Source organism: Mesoplodon densirostris, chromosome 3 (genome assembly GCF_025265405.1).
Source record: "Mesoplodon densirostris isolate mMesDen1 chromosome 3, mMesDen1 primary haplotype, whole genome shotgun sequence".
Classification (NCBI taxonomy): Eukaryota; Metazoa; Chordata; class Mammalia; order Artiodactyla; family Ziphiidae; genus Mesoplodon; species Mesoplodon densirostris.
The window spans coordinates 130706844-130723009 of NC_082663.1; the positions used below are offsets into that span (position 1 = coordinate 130706844).

The following is a 16166-nucleotide window of genomic DNA, read 5'->3' on the forward strand; positions in this document are numbered from 1 at the left end:
GAGTCCTTGGCTGACTGGTTCAATAGTTAATAATCCTTTACATTTCTGTAGCATTCATAAAGGGCTCTCATACCCACTTCTTGTGTATTCCTACGCACCATTCTTAGAGCCAGGTGCCAAGGGGGAACTGAGTCTCAGTGGTATTAAACTGTGGCAGAGCTGGAGCTCAAACCTTGGTCTCTTGTTTCCTGGTTCAGGGCTCTGTCCATTGCCCCCCTAATATCGACAAGTAAGGCCAAACATGTGGACAGTAGTTGCATAGGCCATTGCCAATCGCCAGGGGTCCTGGCCACAGTGTGCCTGTCTCTGTGCCAGGCTAGCCCGGCCCTTGGCAAGAGAGGCTGGAGCACATGTCCTCATAATGGAAATGCTGAGATTCATGCCCAAAGGATGTCAGGACCCACACACACAGACACTCACACACACATGCACACACTCTGTCTCTCTGTCACATCTGCTGACATTTAGTTCCACATGAATTCCAGCTGTCTGCATGTCCCCACGTGTGCACACTCACATGTACACCTGAACACATGTATCGACATACTCATACACACATACGTTACACATTAAATATTCTTTCACTTATTCACATGTTCTTGTATTTATGCACATTCACACAGACATATTGCTGGCTCAAATGCTGCTACATACTTAAATATGTGCTTCACAAATATCCACACACAATTACCTATGTGAAAATAATACCCTTCATGCATTTTCACTCTTAAGCACTTTCACGTACTCCTACATATATACGCAGATACATGCACATCCTCACTACACATATTCACATGTGCATTTATAAGCACAGAAGTACACATACTTACGTTCATACCTATACATGGTCAGATACATCTCTCTCTGAGGTTACCTATCTAAATCTGTTCAAACTAGTGTACACATATACACAGGCCAATGTGTACATTTGCACAAACACATGGTCCCACAATATACACATGCACACACATGCTCCATGATGTATAGAAGCTGCAGAGCACACACTTAGGCGCACTCGTAAGCACACGTGTCCAGACAAGATGGATGGTTCCCTCTCGGTCCTAGCTCCAGATCTTTCTCTTGTAGAGTGCTGAAGGTGCTGCTCTAGGCCAGGACTCCCTTCCCTCTTCTCCCTCGTCCATCCCTGTCCCTGCTTCTACCTTGATCTCACTGCATAGACTCAAAGAGAGTCGCTGGAAAGGTCAGATGAAGGCCAGCCAGGCTCAGCCCTCCCCTCGTCAGGAACGGATAGAGACCCCTATTGCTTTGCTGGCTGCTTTCTCTGCTCTCAGCTCTGGTGAATAAAGCCAGGCTCTGAGAGGCAGACAGTCAGGCCTGGGGACTCCAGCTGTTTACAGAGTGGCTCTGCATTCCTGTTGCTCTTAGAGAACAGACACAGCCTGGAAAGTTTCTGACATTGGGACTATGTCCATATTACCATGGACCCAGGGTGCACGACCAGCTCTTTGCGTGGCTGGTGAGGCAGAGCCCTGGGATGAAAGTCTGGGGGGCCTGGGCATGTCTGTTCAATGAAGTTCCCCTTTAGCTCTTAACTTCTTTATGATGAAAAGAAACAAGCAAGTGCTGGGTAATCCCAAACATCCGGAAATTAAATGTTTATATTTGGCTCAGGAGAACGTGGAGTTTGGGGTGATATAGATCTGAATTCAATTCCCACTTCTGCTACTGATTAGCCGCATGTCCTTATGCAAGTGACCTAACCTTTCTGAGCCTCAGTTTACTTATCTGTAAAATGGGGATAACATGTCCTGCCTCATGGGTGTTGTTGTGAGGTCTAAATGAGATGAAACATGTGGAAGTGCTCTGCATACATATGCCTGGCATACAGTAGCATTTACTGTGTGGTTGTTGTCCTTGTTACTATATTAATACGAGTCCACTCTTGCTCTCCAAGCGTATTCTGAATAAAAAGGAAAGAGGCTTGAATGGGAAAGTGGTCCAGAGGGTTTGGTTGGTGGGATTTAGGGGAGAAAGAAGCTGAGGGGAAGGGGAACTTTGGCCACTGCAAAGAGCACTGGACCTGGGTTTCTGTCACACCTGTTCCATGCTGTGTGACCTTGCTCAGGCGACGTCACCTCTCTAGCCACCAGATTCCCTCTTAGTAGGGTAAAGGCTGACTTAGGTTTCTTAAGTTTTTTTCTAGCTCTGAGATTTTAGGTTTTTTTCCCTAAATTGTCTGCGATGTAAATTAAACACATATAGATAATTAAGAACCCAGTAGAAAAAAATCACATATTATGGAATATGGAAGCAGGAAAATGACAACTCCTACTTTGGATTAACTTTAGTTAATAAGGAGAAAACTGTGTCAGCTGTGGACCATTCCCAAAGAAGCACCTCATCGCCAATCCTTCATGTTCTGTCTAAACATTATTGATCTCCACTCCAGGGGGCCATCTCTCTGCACCCCCCCCTTGTTGGTTATCTCCATTTTCATTACTTATTATTTTCTCCTGAGGCATGCTGAGCCTACCATGATTTGAGGTTGGATTTCCACTTTTGATAATGCTTAGGTTGTTGCTTAAGTGTGCTTTGTGGGCCTGGGGTCCCTCAATTTCCCCCGTCTGTGCTCTTCAATGTTCTGGCAGTTACAAGGATTGGATCTTAATCCCTGCCCAGTCAATAACTAGTTCTGGGATGTGATGTCACCAAATCTCGGTTTCCTCTGCTGTAAATTGGGGAACATTGTGTCTGCCATGTCTATTTTGTAGAGTGGTCATTACAGTAAGTATTTGGTGAAGGAATCAAGTGAGAGAATGAGTGTGAAAATGTGTTGAAAATTACTAGTGGCATTTAATAATAATAACTGACATTCATTGTGTATGTACTATGTGTCAGACCCTGCACTTAGCACTTCTGTGCCTTATCTCCTAATCCTCACAACAGGTCACAAGGTGGATGCTATTGGTCCCCTGCTCTGCAGATGAGGAGGCTAACTTAGGGTACCTTGTCCAAAGCCACAGAGCTGAGCCTCAGATTTTGTCTGGGCATGGAAGACTGTGTCCTAATTGCTATACTGTCTCTGTAGAAAGCAGTATGCAGCAGGAATGAAGTCTGGAAAGGTAGACAAGAGATACCAGAGAAGGGTAAGGCTCACAGAAGTCTAGGAATTGCTAAGGATCACACAGCTAATCAGTGTTGGCTTTGGGGCTTCAGTGCCCAGAGTCTCCATCATTGCCACCATCATCATCATCATCGAAAACATTTAGAGCACCTAACAAAGCATTTACTGTGATAAACACTTCCATGCACATAATTTCCATCCATAATAACTTGAGGAGGTAAAAAAAAAAACAACTTGGTGAAGTAGTATGATGTTAATCACCCCTGGGATTTTACATACAACGAAGCTGAGGCTTAAAGATACGAACCAAATCAGCTTCTTACATATAGTGAGTGAACCCAGGTCTACGTCACTTCAGAGTCTCGGCTTTTAACCACCACACAAAATAAGGGCAAACCCCTACGCCTTTAGTAATCTGTAACAAGGAAATAGATCTCTGTGTGACAATTACAGGGAAAAAGGTGGGGGTGGTGTTGGAGTGCAGATATGTACACCTGTCCTCAGATAACCAAGTTCTTAACATAACCAGGTGGCCCCTGACTTGGTTTGATAACTCTTTACCATTTCAGAAGAAGAGAGGAAGTGTCAACAGTCACCGCACAGGGACTATAAATAATGCAGATGTGAATGCACTTCTGATTTGGGAGGGAGAAGAAGAAAAGCAGAGAAGTTCATTAGAAGCTCTAATAAGATATCCATTCACAGAGTGGAAAGACTTGGCTTTCGAACCTGGAGGCCCAGTGAAAAGCAGCCATGCTGGTTCTTAGTCGACAGGTGGGACCATCTCCATATGGAGATAAAAGGCCTATGAGTTTTAGGGAATTGATTGCTTTTCCTTTGGATGTGGGCAGGGTCTCTTGACCATATTAAGACAGACCTCTCTGCAGGAGCATAGATTTTGGACCATTTGCCCCATAACATACGGAGCTCAGTGATTTTTGCCAGTCTGGGACTAGAAGGTTAGATCTAATCTCCATAAATGTTTAGGACCAAATAATGGTTTGAATCAACAGACAATATATCTGATTTGGCTTATTTATTTTAGAAGATGACTGAGACCTGTTATTAGATCACTGTGCCAGCTGCCGAGGTTACCACAGGAAATGAGACAAGATTCTGGCCCCCAGAGAACTGACATTATAGTGAGAGGAGGGACACATGAGCAGACTGTGAGAGTGTAAATGAAGGTGGTCAGTGCTGTTATGTGAATTGTAGTACGTGTCACAAGAATGGGTAGAAGGGACCCATCGCAGGCTTAGGTCAAGCGTACACATGAACTCACACACGTGTACACACGTGTTAGAGTGTGAAGGCTTCCTGTGGAGGTCATTCTCTCTCTTTTTTTTTTTAAAGAATAGCTTTATTGCTTTGCCAGGCAAAGGGGGACACAGAGGGCTCCTGCCCTTGAAAACTATATGTCCCCTTGTGGAGGTCATTCTAAGCAGAGAGTTAAGGGAGCCTGGAGGTTGGCAATGGAAAGGAGGCTGGAGTGGGTGCTCTGGGCAGAGGCCTCAGCAGCATCAAGAGAAGGCTGAAAACCAGAGGGTGAGCACGGCCCGTGTGGAGAACACCGGACAATTCCATTTATCCAGAATGGGAAGCAAGAGGGAAGAGATTCAGCCGAGCAGAATCAGAGGGGCCTTCTAAGCTTAATGCTGAAGGGGAGGGGGGTCCACAGGGAGGCGTTAATGCAGGGGACTGGCGTAGTTAGGTTTTTATCTTAGAAAGACCACGGTGTGAGGAAGAATGGATTGGAGGTGGGCAAGATGCAAGTCTTGGGACGCTTTGCAGTAATGTGGGCCAGGCACCATGGAAGCCTGAGCTGGACTAGGGTCAGGCAGACATAGGGGAATGGATGGTTTAGAGGATTTCAAGGCAGTAACATCTACAGGGCTTGGTGATTGACTGGCTGCTTCTGCCTCTGCTCATAAAGAGATGATTGAAACTGCCTTAATTATTTTCTCACAAGCTAGATTGCTGCCTTCAAAACAAGTATAATTGATTTTTTGTTTTCAAGGATTGAGGAAAAAAAATTGAAAGTAGCATTACATTTATTTATAATTACTAATGTAAGATTTACTCTTTGTAGAGATTAGAAAAATATAGAAATACTGAAGGATATGAAATCACGCATAAATCTACGATCCAGGGATAATTGCTGTTAACATTTTGCTATTTTTCCTTCTAGTCTTTTTTTCTAGAGTAACTGATTTACTTTAAACTTTTTACTATGGGAATTTAAAATACATACAAAAGTAGAGAGAAGAATCAATATACCCATTTTAGCTTCTGTAACCAGTCTTCTGCTATTCTGCAGTTGAATTTTAAACTTAAAAGCAGGTCTTTACATTTGCTTTAATCTAAAACTTTCACCTGTTGATAGAATTTTGCTTTTGTAATCCTGAGTGTTTAGCGTGTGCTCGCCCTGCTAGCTCTTTGGCCATTTTCAGATGTTATGTCTTCACCCAAAACATTGACTAGGACAGTAAAAATGTCCAAATCCCATAGTATACCACTGAAGACCTGAAAAAACACCAGACTTTCCACCTCCTTGGGGAAGACCAGTGCAGAGGGTAGATATTTCAGGGAGAGAGATATCCCGAGCAGGAAATAGCAGCTTGTGTTTTGACTCACTCACCATAGTTGTCTCAGCAATGGAACCGAAGCTGTTGATGAAAATGTTGCAGCTCACGTTCACCGGGGGACCTGCCAATCAAGAGAGATTCCTGCTTAGTTCCAAGGCCAAGAAGAAATCCCCAGGATAGGATCAGTTTGTGGGATTTTGACTTCAGGGATGGATCCCCCTTGGTGGAGGAGACCCTTGCTTGCCCTGTACCCCACCCCCGAGCAGCGGGGACTCCCAGCCACATTGCTATGCCAGATTCCCTGGTCCCCAAGTGAGCACCAGGTATAGAACACCAGAGGCTGAGCCGGGATGTACTTTCATTAAAAGGATAATTCATCATCCTGCCATATGGTTGAAATCCCTTCCCCAAACCCCATCGGCTGCCTTCTAATTTGTGGCTGCAAGGTTACAGCTACAACATTTGGAGGCCATCATGGGAATCACAAGGAACAGCAAGTTCCTTGCCTTGAACTTATGAACCAAGAATGATTGTCTGAAAGGGCATTGATGGGAATTAACAGCTGAGGTATCCAGAGGGAACCTCAAAGGAAGTCCGTAAGTCTTTGTTAAATACTTTCCAGGCAAGCTACTGCAAGGGCAGGAAGGAAGTGGAGGAATATTTGCTCTTTGGAATCGCATTGCTAGAGGGACCTCTGTCCAACTGAAGCCCAGTCTCTTCTTTTTTTTTTTTTTTGGTGGTACGCGGGCCTCTCACTGTTGTGGCCTCTTCTGTTGCGGAGCACAGGCTCCGGATGCACAGGCTCAGCGGCCATGGCTCACGGGCCCAGCTGCTCCGCGGCATATGGGATCCTCCCGGACCGGGGCACAAACCCATGTCCCCTGCATTGGCAGGCGGACTCTCAACCACTGCGCCACCAGGGAAGCCCAGTCTCTTCATTTTATACTATTAATTACAGCAGCTACCATTTACTGAGCAGGTTTTGCTGTTGTGCTGAGAGTATTACTAACATTATCTCATTCTATCCTCTCAACAACTCCATGAGAAGACATGGTTATTCCCTCCATTTTACAGATGAGGAAACAGAGGCACAGAGAGGTTATTTGCCCACGGCTACACAGCTAGTAAATGGTCAAGCTTGAGCGCAGATTGATCTAATTCCAAAGCTAGTGGTCTTAATGGCTATACTTTTTGAAAGAGGTTCAGAGAAAGGAAGGGGCATACTCAAGGTCACAGAGTGGCAGAATCCAGGATTTTAAGCACTGGGCTTCCACATGTGCTGATAAGACAGCCGGCATAAAATAACCAGGGAGGAATGTGAGACCGTGGGTAAGGATCATAGAAGCAGTAGGAGTCCAGGTATGAGAGAGGTTCTAAAGAGTGAGGCATTAGGGAAGACCTCATGAAGGTGATGACCTTGAGCTGACCTTGAAGGTGGGTAGGACTTGGATAATAGGTCATAATCCTTCACTTGAAGATTGTGACATGCCATTTGTGAATTTTTTCAGGTCCACTTTCTTGTTGATCCCCATGAGGTCCTGAGGTTGGCAGGGCAAAGTTACTGTCCCAGCTTCGTAAGTGGAGCACAGAAAATTTTAGTAACTCACCTGGGCTTATTTACCCAGCAAGTGGTGGAGCCAGGACTCAAACCCAAGTTTTCTGATACCCACTTCTCTCTCTCCCTCTTGAAAAAGTAGCCCAAGCATTTCACCCAAACTCAGCCAAGACTTCCTTCTTTTCAGAAATCCTGGTGTATAGAAAGAGACTCAATCCTGCTGTGAGAATCCAGGTTTTCCTTCCAAGGGATTGCCAGGATTCCTGGGTTTTAGACATAGCCCCAAGCTCTCCCTGACTCTTTGCCCTGAGACACGCCCCTTCCCTTTTCTGGGTTGCAATTTCCCCATCAATTTGGTAGAGTAGATCTTGTTCTGGGCAGTCATTCTCAGCTCCATGGGGTTGCAATTCCCTTATGGAAGCTACCCATTTGAATTATGATGTTACTGTATAGAATTTCAGGGCTGGAAGGTCTCTCTCTTTTTCTTTTTTTTTTTTTTAACATCTTTATTGGAGTATATTTGCTTTACAATGGTGTGTTAGTTTCTGCTTTATAACGAACTGAATCAGTTATACATATACATATATCCCCATATCTCTTCCCTCTTGCGTCACCCTCCCTCCCACCCTCCCTATCGCACCCCTCTAGGTGGTCACTCAGTGCGTTGGAAGGTCTCTTAAAAGTCACCTAATCTATTGCTTCCCAAACTGAGGTGCAGATGGGATTGTCTGCCATAGCATCATCTGGGAAACTTGTTAAACTACAGATTCCTGGGCCCAGCCCCAGACCCAGTGAACCCAAACCTGTGAGGATTAGCCCAGAGTTTATTGTTTAATGAGTGACCTGGGTGATCCTCATGCAGAGCCAGGTTTAGGAACCACTGCTATCCATGCAAGGCTTAGCGCTTGATCACCCCCAGCAGTGGGGAACTCATTTCGTCTCGAGCAGCCCTTTCCATAGTTGGATGGCTCTGCTTGCTAAAAACTTTGTCCTTATGCTGAACGGGAATCTGCCTCCTTGGTCACTTTCACCCAAACAAAGGCCCACTAGGGCTTCCTTCCCCTCATTTAGACTCAGATCCAGGTTTTTCTTTTCATTTGGCTTCATACCATTAAGATGCCCCAAAGAGTTACTGCCTGTGCCTTGAAATGACGTGCACAGAGTTCCCACCCAGGCCCTGTGCCTTGAAATGACGTGCACAGAGTTCCCACCCAGGCCCTGCAAGCGTCTGGTGCTGTGACTCCCATATAAATTAGATCCTGATTTATGTGTGCGAGAGGATGCCAGCCAAAAATGATCCCATGGGGAGGTGTGGTTCATTGAAATAAATCTGAAATTAAATTATCCTCAAGAAAATTACAATCTGGCTGCCTTTGGCAGCAGCATAATATATATATTTCATTAAATATTAAAGTTTAACTTTGCTTTTGTGTATATGTTTGCATTGGGCTGTGCCCCTGATCTTGGGCGCCATTGTGATATGCAGAGTCTTTGCGAAGATAGAGAATACCGAAGTTGACAGGGCCTGATCCTACTGGACCATTGTACAGATGCAGAGACAGAGGCCCAGATGTGTCAGGTGATTTACTCTGGGTCATAGATATCAGGTAAGTAGCAGGAGGGTTAGAATCCAGTTTTCGAGCTCTTTACTTCAGTATTATGAGTTGCATTGCCACTATGTTCTGCAGACGGAGGCTGCTCTCCCCGGACCCCCTATCTTTTTTTTTTTTTTTTTTTTTTTTAGGGTTGGATCTCATCTTTATTGAACATTTTGATATTTTGCTCATCGTGCCTTTTATGCATTAGCTTTGATTTTTCTTTTTTTTTTAACATCTTTATTGGAGTATAATTGCTTTACAATGGTGTGTTAGTTTCTGCTGTATAACAAAGTGAATCAGTTATACATATACATATGTCCCCATATCTCCTCCCTCTATCTAGAGAGTCGGGAGCAGGCACAACTTCCTGTGCTTGAAGGAACCTGCTGTGTGATTAATCACGCTGTGGAGTTTTCAAAGCAGGCAGGCATCTTCCTGTTGTGTCGGGGTCACGGGGCCTACTTGGCCTGGCCTTTTCAGGAGCTCTGTAGTTTGCGGGGGGCTTTTGGGAATCTCATGTGTGCCTGGGTGGAAGCGTGAAAGAGGCCATGGGGCTCAGGGGCAGGGGATCCCCTGCAACCAGTGTCTCTGCCCTCACCACAGGGAGAGTAGAGAAATCTTGCTCCCTGTCTCCTGGGGTGAGGTTCCAAGAAGCTGCACTTGTTGCTCAAAGCCCACATCGTCGAGGGGATTGTAGGGGTTAGAGATAGTGCAGGGTTGCGAGAGGCCTAAGAGATGATCTAGTCCTGTATATTTTGGGCCCAAGTGCTTGGAATAAGGTTTTCAAAGCGAGGAGGGGTAGGGCCCCGATTCAACGGTCTTACAGTCTGGGTGAAATTTTATTTCTTAAACATGTTCACTGCTAAGTAAGTAAGTAAATAAATAAACGAATCAGGAAATAAGCAAATAAATAAATCAGTAGCATTAAGACAGAGAATTGAGTCGGAGCAGCTAGCTGGGTTAACGTCCCCAGTCTTGGCAGTGTGACTTGGGAAAGTCACTTAATAGCTCTACTTAGCATATTTGTGGGGTCATTCGTTCATTCATTCATTTATGACAGGCTTATTGAGGGCCTTCTCTGTGCCAAATACAGTGGTATGCACAAAGGATAACTAACACATGAACCCTGGATGCACCCACGTTCAGCAAACGAGCAAGACCAAGGCACTTCCACTCAGGCTGGAGTTCCAAGAGAGACCACCAGGGGGCGCAGTGGGATGGAATTCCTGAAAACTGCTGCAGATGCAACCTGGTGGTCAGTTCTCTGGTGTGTCTCATTTGGCCAGTGGTGTTTCAAAGATGTGATTTAGCTGCGAACTTGGAAGATTTCACATAAACCCCCAGACTTAAGTCTTATCTTGGAATGTCCGCTGCCCAGGGCCTGCATTCCTACCTGGCAGCTCTGGGCAGGAGCTGAGAAGTGGCAGCCCTTAGAGGAGCCTGTGCTTTCTGGTTTTCTCTGCTTATCCCCAACCTGCTTCAATCATGTACCATATCTGCCAGGCCCCTCTGGGTGTTTGGGGTGTTTGAGATTGTGACCCTGGTGAAGGGCTTGGGTGCTGACTTATCTGCCCTTGAGGGAAGAAAGGTTATGCTAACAACGATCCTGGAGGATAACGGCCTCAGGAGCAAGGCACCTTGAGGTAAACAGGGGTGGGAGGTGGGCCCCCAAACAAACCTCAGTGCATTTCCCAGACTGTTTTCTGTTTGCAGAGCGCTCTGAGAAGGGGACTTAGAGGGTGGGGGACTGAGTGAGCAGATATTAGGAAGCCGTTACCAGCTGTCGCATCCCTTGTTTGGTCTTGGACTTGAGCCAAAAGGAGCAGTGAGGAAGGGCATCTGGAATCAAGAATTGATTAGGAGGTTGGCTGTGGGTCTTTGAAATAAGATTTTTGCAGGGGTGCTGGGAGGAAGGTCAGGGTCACAGACTCCCAAGGAGGTCCTTAAGACTGTGCCTGCAGAAAACCTGCCCAGCAGTTAGAGATGGTTAGAGCCTCCTAAGGCATCAGTGGACAAAGGAAACTGGTCCACTCTTGATGTAAGACATTAAGATCTCATAGGATTGTGAGCTGAAAGAAGCTTCTCAAATCACTTCAGTTATGGTTTGTAAATTGGCTACCCACAGGGCATATCTGGCTCCCAAACGTGTTTTGTTTGAATTTACATGTTTTAGGGTTCAAGAAGTTTCACATAAATCTTGATTTCTGGCTCTCGTTGGACTTTTGGATGGTCTGGCAGCATGGGGCCCACATTCCTGTAGGGTAACTACGCGCTGGGTCTAAGGAGGGGCCGCCCACTTTCAAGGGGACTGCTCCTCTATTTCTCCATAGTCTCTCCCTATTACCTTATTAGGCATTTGAAATTGAGACTCTGATTAGGCAAGAGAGTTCCAAAATTATTTGTTAATCCAGGGGAAGCTTTCAGTGGATGAATGGTAGTTGGAAGTTTCTCATGTAAGACGAATAAAAGTGCAGCTGCTTGGGGGAGAAGCAAGGGTGGGCTTGCTCATCCCGTCCTCTGTTTCTCCCTTTTGGGACACAGGGTGAAAGCCCCAGAACTCCACGAAGCATAGTTTAAAAACCACAGAGACAGTCAACTCCATGCCTGCAGAGAAGAGGAGACTGAGGCCCAGCGAAAGCAAGAGGCTTATCTAAGCTCAGAGAGTAATTTTGTGCCTGAAGCAAAACTTGAACCCATTTTTCCACATTCCACATTAATCTCTTGTCCATTATACCGGAGCTAGCAAGTAGGTTTAATTCACGTACTGACTCTGGTAACCAGAGATACTGTTGAGTTGTACTCTCCGAGCCTTTGTTTGGTCTTGGTGAATTGACTAATAGTATCTGCCTCGGGTAGAGGAAAGAGTCATGGAATTCATACCCTGTATATATCATCCGCATACAATTCCATGCGGCTGGCTGCCACAGTCTAGGAAAGCAGACCCCTAAGGCTCTGAAAGGCAAGTTTATCTACCTTTAAAATTGGGCCTGATCCTGGCATCGTATCCAGAGGTCCTCCCCATTAGTTTATCCAGGAAATCCGAGGGTGACATAGACTTGGATGCGGAACGGGCAGCTTCAGCCTCCTTAGAAGCAGCAAGGCTAAGAAAGGAGAGAGAAAGCGGAGGGTTAATGACAGCCCTTTCTCACACTGTGATCAGATCCCAGTCTTGCTCAGCCCCTGTCGCTTACCCAGCGGTAAGAGCCACTAGAGAAATAGGTAATAGGAGTCCTTAATGAGGTAAGGCCCACACTACCCTGTTTACCCAGCCTAAGTATTAGCCAGCATGGGATCCTGGCAGGCAGCCGAGTGTCTGATTGATGCTGAGAAGCTGCTGACTCTTTTAAGGCTGTATCTCTAAGGTTTAGGGCAATCACAGTTGGCTGCTGGTTTCCCTGGGAGAGGAGATTGAAGGGTTAACCTCCCACTAGGCCCAGCCCTGTGCTTTGGGTGCCTGCACTTTCATAGGTCCGTGGAACAGTGCATCCAGAAAGAATGTTAGATATCAAATAGTCCAGCCTTTCCCCAAAGTTTCTCTTCAGAATCAGTTATTAATTTTCTAAAAAAAGATGCCAAAGTCAAATGCATTTGGGAACACAAATTGAATCAGGCGTCTTTACCTCGGGTCTTCTCAGAACCTACAACAAGTCTAGATCCTGTACTTATGGGACTATCTCATATACTTTAAAAAATGCTCAGTTGGGAAAACGGAGGCACAGCTAGTGAAGGAACTGACATAGGTCCCAGAGTCAATCAGTGGCAGCTTGCCTCAGTGGATCAAGAGTTGGGGGATTTGAAATCCGACTGCTGGGGATGCTACACATTGTTTCTGTCACCCCTCCCCCCCCAATAAAGTAGTTTTAGGTCTTCATTCGTGCCACAGTTAAGAATTATTGATATCTAAGAACAGTGGCCCTTCCCCTGCCACACTCTCAGAGGCATGCAGGTTCTTAGAACCGTCAAGACTGGAAGTTTAGGGGTTGAGGATCAATTATTTCTGTTGCTTTGGGCAACTGAGCTTCCCTGTCTTGAAATTATACCCAGGAGATAGCTGGAAGCTAGTGCAGCCCCGCTGTGTGTGCTGTAGGGCTGGTACGTTGGAGGAAGTGCATGTATAGAGATGCCTGTGTGTGTCGCATAAAATGAGAGCTTCTGTCACCTAGCCAAGCTGGACGTCGTGTCCCCCAAGGGTTTGTACTGCCTGTCTTGTTCTTTGCCTCGGTTCCTTTTCTTATCTCAGAGTTGTAACTGTTTAAGTGATCCCCTCTAATGGGTGGCTCTCAAATCTCTCTCTCTCTACCCTGGCCTCTCCCTTAAGCCCCCTTTCTTCATTTGCAAATGCCGGGGGGGGGGGGGCGTGTCCATCTCGATGTCCTGCCAGGCTTCAAGTTCATTCCAAACCAAATGCCGCAGCTTCCTTCCCAAACTTGTTTCTCCAGACCACAGATGCCCAGGTGGCACCGACGTCGTCTTCCCATTCTCTAGGACTAGACGCTTCAGAGCCGTCTAGTCTCTGTGTCCCCTCTCCTCTCGCGTCCCCTCACTCATGGGGGCCTTTCCTGTCTTTCACATGTCATGGCCATGCTACCTTGTCAGGTAGTTACTTGTGTTTGTGTTCCGAGACCAGCAATCGTGGTGGTTGTATTTATCGTTTGTTTATTTAATCTACTGTGTCTGCCACAGTGTGTCTCCCACATAACGTGCTCAGTAATTGCACAGTGAATGAACGAATGAATAATAGGCTACTTTAATTAATCAAATGTCCTGGTTAGTAGAAGTATTCATAAATATATATACATGGACTAACAATTTTAAAATAATTAGACCATTATACCCACTAATGAAAAATAGTGAAAATAATCTGTTATTCCTCTGAAGGTTCAGAGGTATTCCAGGATGATTGAGACACTCATGCTTAGTAATCTGACCATTCTTTATTTATATCCTGAAGGGCTTGTTTTGATGAACAGAGTGAGGGACAAATGCATTATCCTGTTCTTGTAGGTGTGAATATGGATATTTGTGAGTTTGTGTGATGTGGGTAGGTTTCTAGGTGTGATGTGTATGCATGTTATGTGAATAAATGGATGGATGTGGATGGATGTGTGTGGGGACTAGAGCATGCATGGGGGCATCTGTGGATGTACAGTGGATTGTGTTACAGAGATTCAGATATGCAAAAATGTGAAGACCTGTGTTCCTGTCAAAATGTGTTGTTAAGCGTGGTATTTAGTGTGGGCATTTTTGTGTGTACATGTGGCATGTATGTGGACATGGGGTATAGGGTGTGAAAGTGTCAAATGCTTTCATGGCTGTATGTATGCGGTGGGTATATTACATGTATGTTACTGAAACGTACTGTCACATGTAATGGAGAATACTTCAAAAAGAGTGGAAAGAACAGGTGATTTGGAATCAATCCTGTCTCAGTCATTTACTAGCTGTGTGACCATGGGAAAATTACCTAACCTCTCTGAACTTTAGTTGCCTGATATGTCAAAGAAGTTTTGCACAATTAGTAACTGAGATAGCACAGGTAACAAACGCCAAGGATGGTTCGCTGTGTGTGTGTATGTGTGTGTGTGTGTGTGTGTGTGTAGCAGTTGAGATTCAGGCTGGAGGTTCTTCTGGACTCACTGCTGCTTTCAGCTGCACCATAGTCCCCACATGACGGGGAAGTCCTGCCAGCTGCCTTCCATGGCCCACGGTTGGTACCACAGTCCCAGCCTTTTCTCCATTCAGCACCACACCCGTGGCCGCTGTGTGGCTCTGGTGTGGCAAAGGGGACCACAGGCATGCACCTGGTGATTTATGACTTTGCTGCTGCTATGATTCACTCCTCAAACCACTCTAGGAGTGGCAGTTATGAAGCTTTCATAAGTTCCTGTTCTCTCTAAGCCCCTCCTCTCAGATAATAAGATTTGGGAACATGGTACTCCCTCCCAGCAATTACTACAGCACAGCCATCTCTGGCCCTTAGGCCTCTTTAATAAGCCTGAATCCCATTAGGCAGAACAGTGAGAGAATGAATTCACCCCAAATTATCTGCTGCCATTTGCTATTAGCAAAATATGCCATTTAATATCTGAATACTCCACAAATCTGAAACGTCCTCTGGTTATTCTAGCTCACACATCTGCAGCAAGGTGTTTACAGTCTGGTCACCTGGCCTTTGCCTCACTAACAACCCTTGCATGGGGAGCTGAATTGGTGGGAATGGAGACTCCGAGAGGTTAAGTAACTGGCCTCAGGTCACACAGCACGTTAATGAAAGGATTAGAACTCAAATTTTCATGTTCTGCCTCATCCAAATGCTACAATGTATAGGAAAAACTTTTATAACCTGTGAAGGGTATAGATCATGATAGTAGCTATTATTACTACTTGTTTGTGAAGCTCGTCATATTGTTATCCAAGAAAATCAAAACACGTATCTGACTGCTGGCAATCCTGGCATACACAACCCTGAATTTCCCACGTTTAAAAATGGGGGAGAAGTAGTTGTGACTTGTCGAATGGTGCTCTGTTTTGTCAGGTGATTCACAGCAGAATTCTTGGAAATTTTGAGATTCTCTAGTCTAGCCTCTCCCATGTAACGTGGACCAGTGGTTTCTTGGATATCACGTTCACAATTTTCACCCTGTTTCTGTACCACTTCTACTGTTAGTCACTTAAAAGTTTTCATTGAATTATCTCACTGCTTTAAAAAAAAAGAAACTTACTTCACTCTTTGCAAAGAAAAACTGGTATTACTTGCCATAATAGAGGACAGCCAAAACAGTGAGTACAGTGAAAACCACACAGAAAGAGAAGTGTTTAAAAATCCTAGTTATATACTGTTTCTGGCTGAAGTCCCGAGCCTGAGGCCTCCCCTCAGTTCCAAAGGAAGATCAGCTAGTGTAGGAAAGGTGTTAGAGCATAGTAACACCTAACTGAGACTTTTCTTCCTGAGATAATGAGAAGGACTGAAATAATCATTCTATGTTATTATATGTTGAATGACCTAAAATCATCCCCCCATCCCTTACTGCCCTAGTCCAAAATTTCTCTAGTTCTTTTTCAGATAAATCCTTCATTTGAATGTCAAAATAGCCATGCCTTTCCACTTGATGATCATTGTACATTTCTGGCTATATTTAGACAGCACATTTTGCACAGAATTATTTCTAGGGCCCTCTCAAGTAAATCTGTGCTTTGCGCCTTTGTGCAGAGAAAATATGCATCCAGGGGCCCTTCATGCTCATTTGGAGCCACTGCCTCTGGTGAGCTGAAGACTTTGCTTATACACAGTAAGGTACTGGACACAGAAGCTGGGAATGAGTCCGAGAAAAGAAACGCGTGAT

At 45.2% G+C, this 16166-nt stretch overlaps 1 protein-coding gene across 2 annotated transcripts in view; it reads right to left on the reverse strand.

Annotated features, from left to right (window-relative positions):
* Nucleotides 1–16166, reverse strand: part of GLRA1 (glycine receptor alpha 1) — an 83581-nt gene that overhangs the window by 38899 nt on the left and 28516 nt on the right. For both annotated transcript variants that reach the window (XM_060092069.1, XM_060092068.1), the window contains exons 2-3: nt 11797–11924; nt 5724–5791 (exon numbers count right to left, since the gene is read on the reverse strand). In XM_060092069.1, the coding sequence (XP_059948052.1) occupies nt 5724–5791; nt 11797–11924 (196 nt within the window). The remainder of the gene's footprint in view (nt 1–5723; nt 5792–11796; nt 11925–16166) is intronic.